The sequence below is a fragment of the Echinops telfairi genome, unplaced genomic scaffold (genome assembly GCF_000313985.2).
Source record: "Echinops telfairi isolate 266 unplaced genomic scaffold, ASM31398v2 ScPeMD7_7469;HRSCAF=8507_1, whole genome shotgun sequence".
Taxonomy (NCBI): Eukaryota; Metazoa; Chordata; class Mammalia; order Afrosoricida; family Tenrecidae; genus Echinops; species Echinops telfairi.
In genome coordinates, this window is record NW_022111373.1 from 53,849,704 (window position 1) to 53,851,391 (window position 1,688).

Consider the following 1,688-nt stretch of genomic DNA (forward strand, 5'->3'; position numbering starts at 1 on the left):
GAAAACTGAGAAAAAGGCCAGGAAAATTGTTTGAGAATAAATTGTGCATCACAAAATGTAACTGCTCCTTTTGGAGTTGGCTATTGTAAAGTCTGTCTCATACACCCTATAGCAGCAGTCCTCAATCTGTGGGTCATGACCCCCTTTGGGGGTCGAATGACCCTTTCCCAGGGGTCGTCCCATTCATAACAGTAGCAAAATTACAGTTATGAAGTAGCAACAAAAATAATTTTGCGGTTGGGAGGTCACCACAACATGAGGAACTGTATTAAAGGGTTGAGGCATTAGGAAGGTTGAGAACTGCTGCCCTACATTCCTGATCTTGCCATCAAACTCAACATTTCAAGGAAATATAATTTGAGACCCTCAAGGATGCCTTTTCAATGTAGTATAAATGGAAGAATGCAGAATTCTTAGTCAGGTGGTTTATAGAGATGGAAACATCACCTTATCATAGACTAACATGGAAGGAGGAAATGCCAAGAAATGATAACTTCACATTTTGATAGTTTTGTTTAATAAAGGTTTCTAGAACTTGGTGACAATACTCTTTTTATTTACTATTGTATTTCATTATTGTTTAATTTCCTGAAAAGTTGCTTAGCTTTCTACTATTTACACTTTTCTTCCTTAGGTAGCCTCTAAGTGTCTTGAGGACTGAGCTTATGGCAGTAGATCTTTATGCATAGAAGACCTCCAATTATTTTTAATTTGCCTTAGATTGGATAAATGAAGATCAAGAAGCATAGCTTTTCAATACTTGAGGACCATTCTTTTATGTAGTTAACATGTTTGTATCATATTAATATTTGACAAAAAAAATTCAGTGTGAAAAAATAAAATTTTAGTTGTTTAAAATTTTTATCCGATTTGATTTATCATTTCAATATTATTATGAATATATTCAGAACCATGAAAAGAATATTGCTTGTTTATCTTCTAGAGGGGCAGCTAAGACACACAAAAACTGGGGAACCGTTTGTTTTTAACTACCGGGAAGACTTGCACAGATGGAACCAGAAAAGATATGAGGCTTTAGGGGAGGTAAGTTCATGTCCTCTGTATGCACTGTTAACCATCATTTGTTCTGATTTTAAATATAGTAAGTCTCCAGATTACAGATGTCGGATTTACAGAAAATTCCTACTTGTCCTTTAAGGTTATGTAAATTTGCTTTCATTTTGAAAGGACTGAGCCAACCTCTATTCTCAACAAATTCTTTGTTACCTTCAGCTTCATTTGCTGCCAGTGCAACTTTTAAGTCCCTGAGAAAGCTTTGAGCCTTTCTTCCACTAACAGGAAGGTAAACATGGGTTGTATGCTCTTATTCTCACCTTGCTACAGAGTTTTACCTGTGATCTCACTTGTAATCAAGGAATTGCCTTTACTCGAACTCTCAAAAGAGACATTTCGATATATGGGATTATTTTCTTTTATTTGATTATGGGTAGTGGTTATGTTAGTGTGTAGTTTGTTTTATGTTTTGATGTTAATGTATAAATTCCATGGACTTAATGTTTTCTAATGAGTTGTTATGTTGGAAACAAAATCCATGACAAATTCTAATTAAAAAAATGTGTTTAAGAGGTTGCATCTTCTTTTTTGCCATAAGCAATAAAAATCAGTATTGCTTTAAATTCTACTCTATAAGAAGATTGCTATTTGGACTAAAAGTTAAAATAATGGAA

General features: G+C 34.1%; 1 protein-coding gene across 5 annotated transcripts in view; it reads left to right on the top strand.

The window, feature by feature from the left end:
* Positions 1–1,688, top strand: part of FAM172A (family with sequence similarity 172 member A) — a 510,254-nt gene that overhangs the window by 51,526 nt on the left and 457,040 nt on the right. For all 5 annotated transcript variants that reach the window (XM_045285068.1, XM_045285069.1, XM_004703482.2 and 2 more), the window contains one exon: positions 944–1,044. In XM_045285068.1, the coding sequence (XP_045141003.1) occupies positions 944–1,044 (101 nt within the window). The remainder of the gene's footprint in view (positions 1–943; positions 1,045–1,688) is intronic.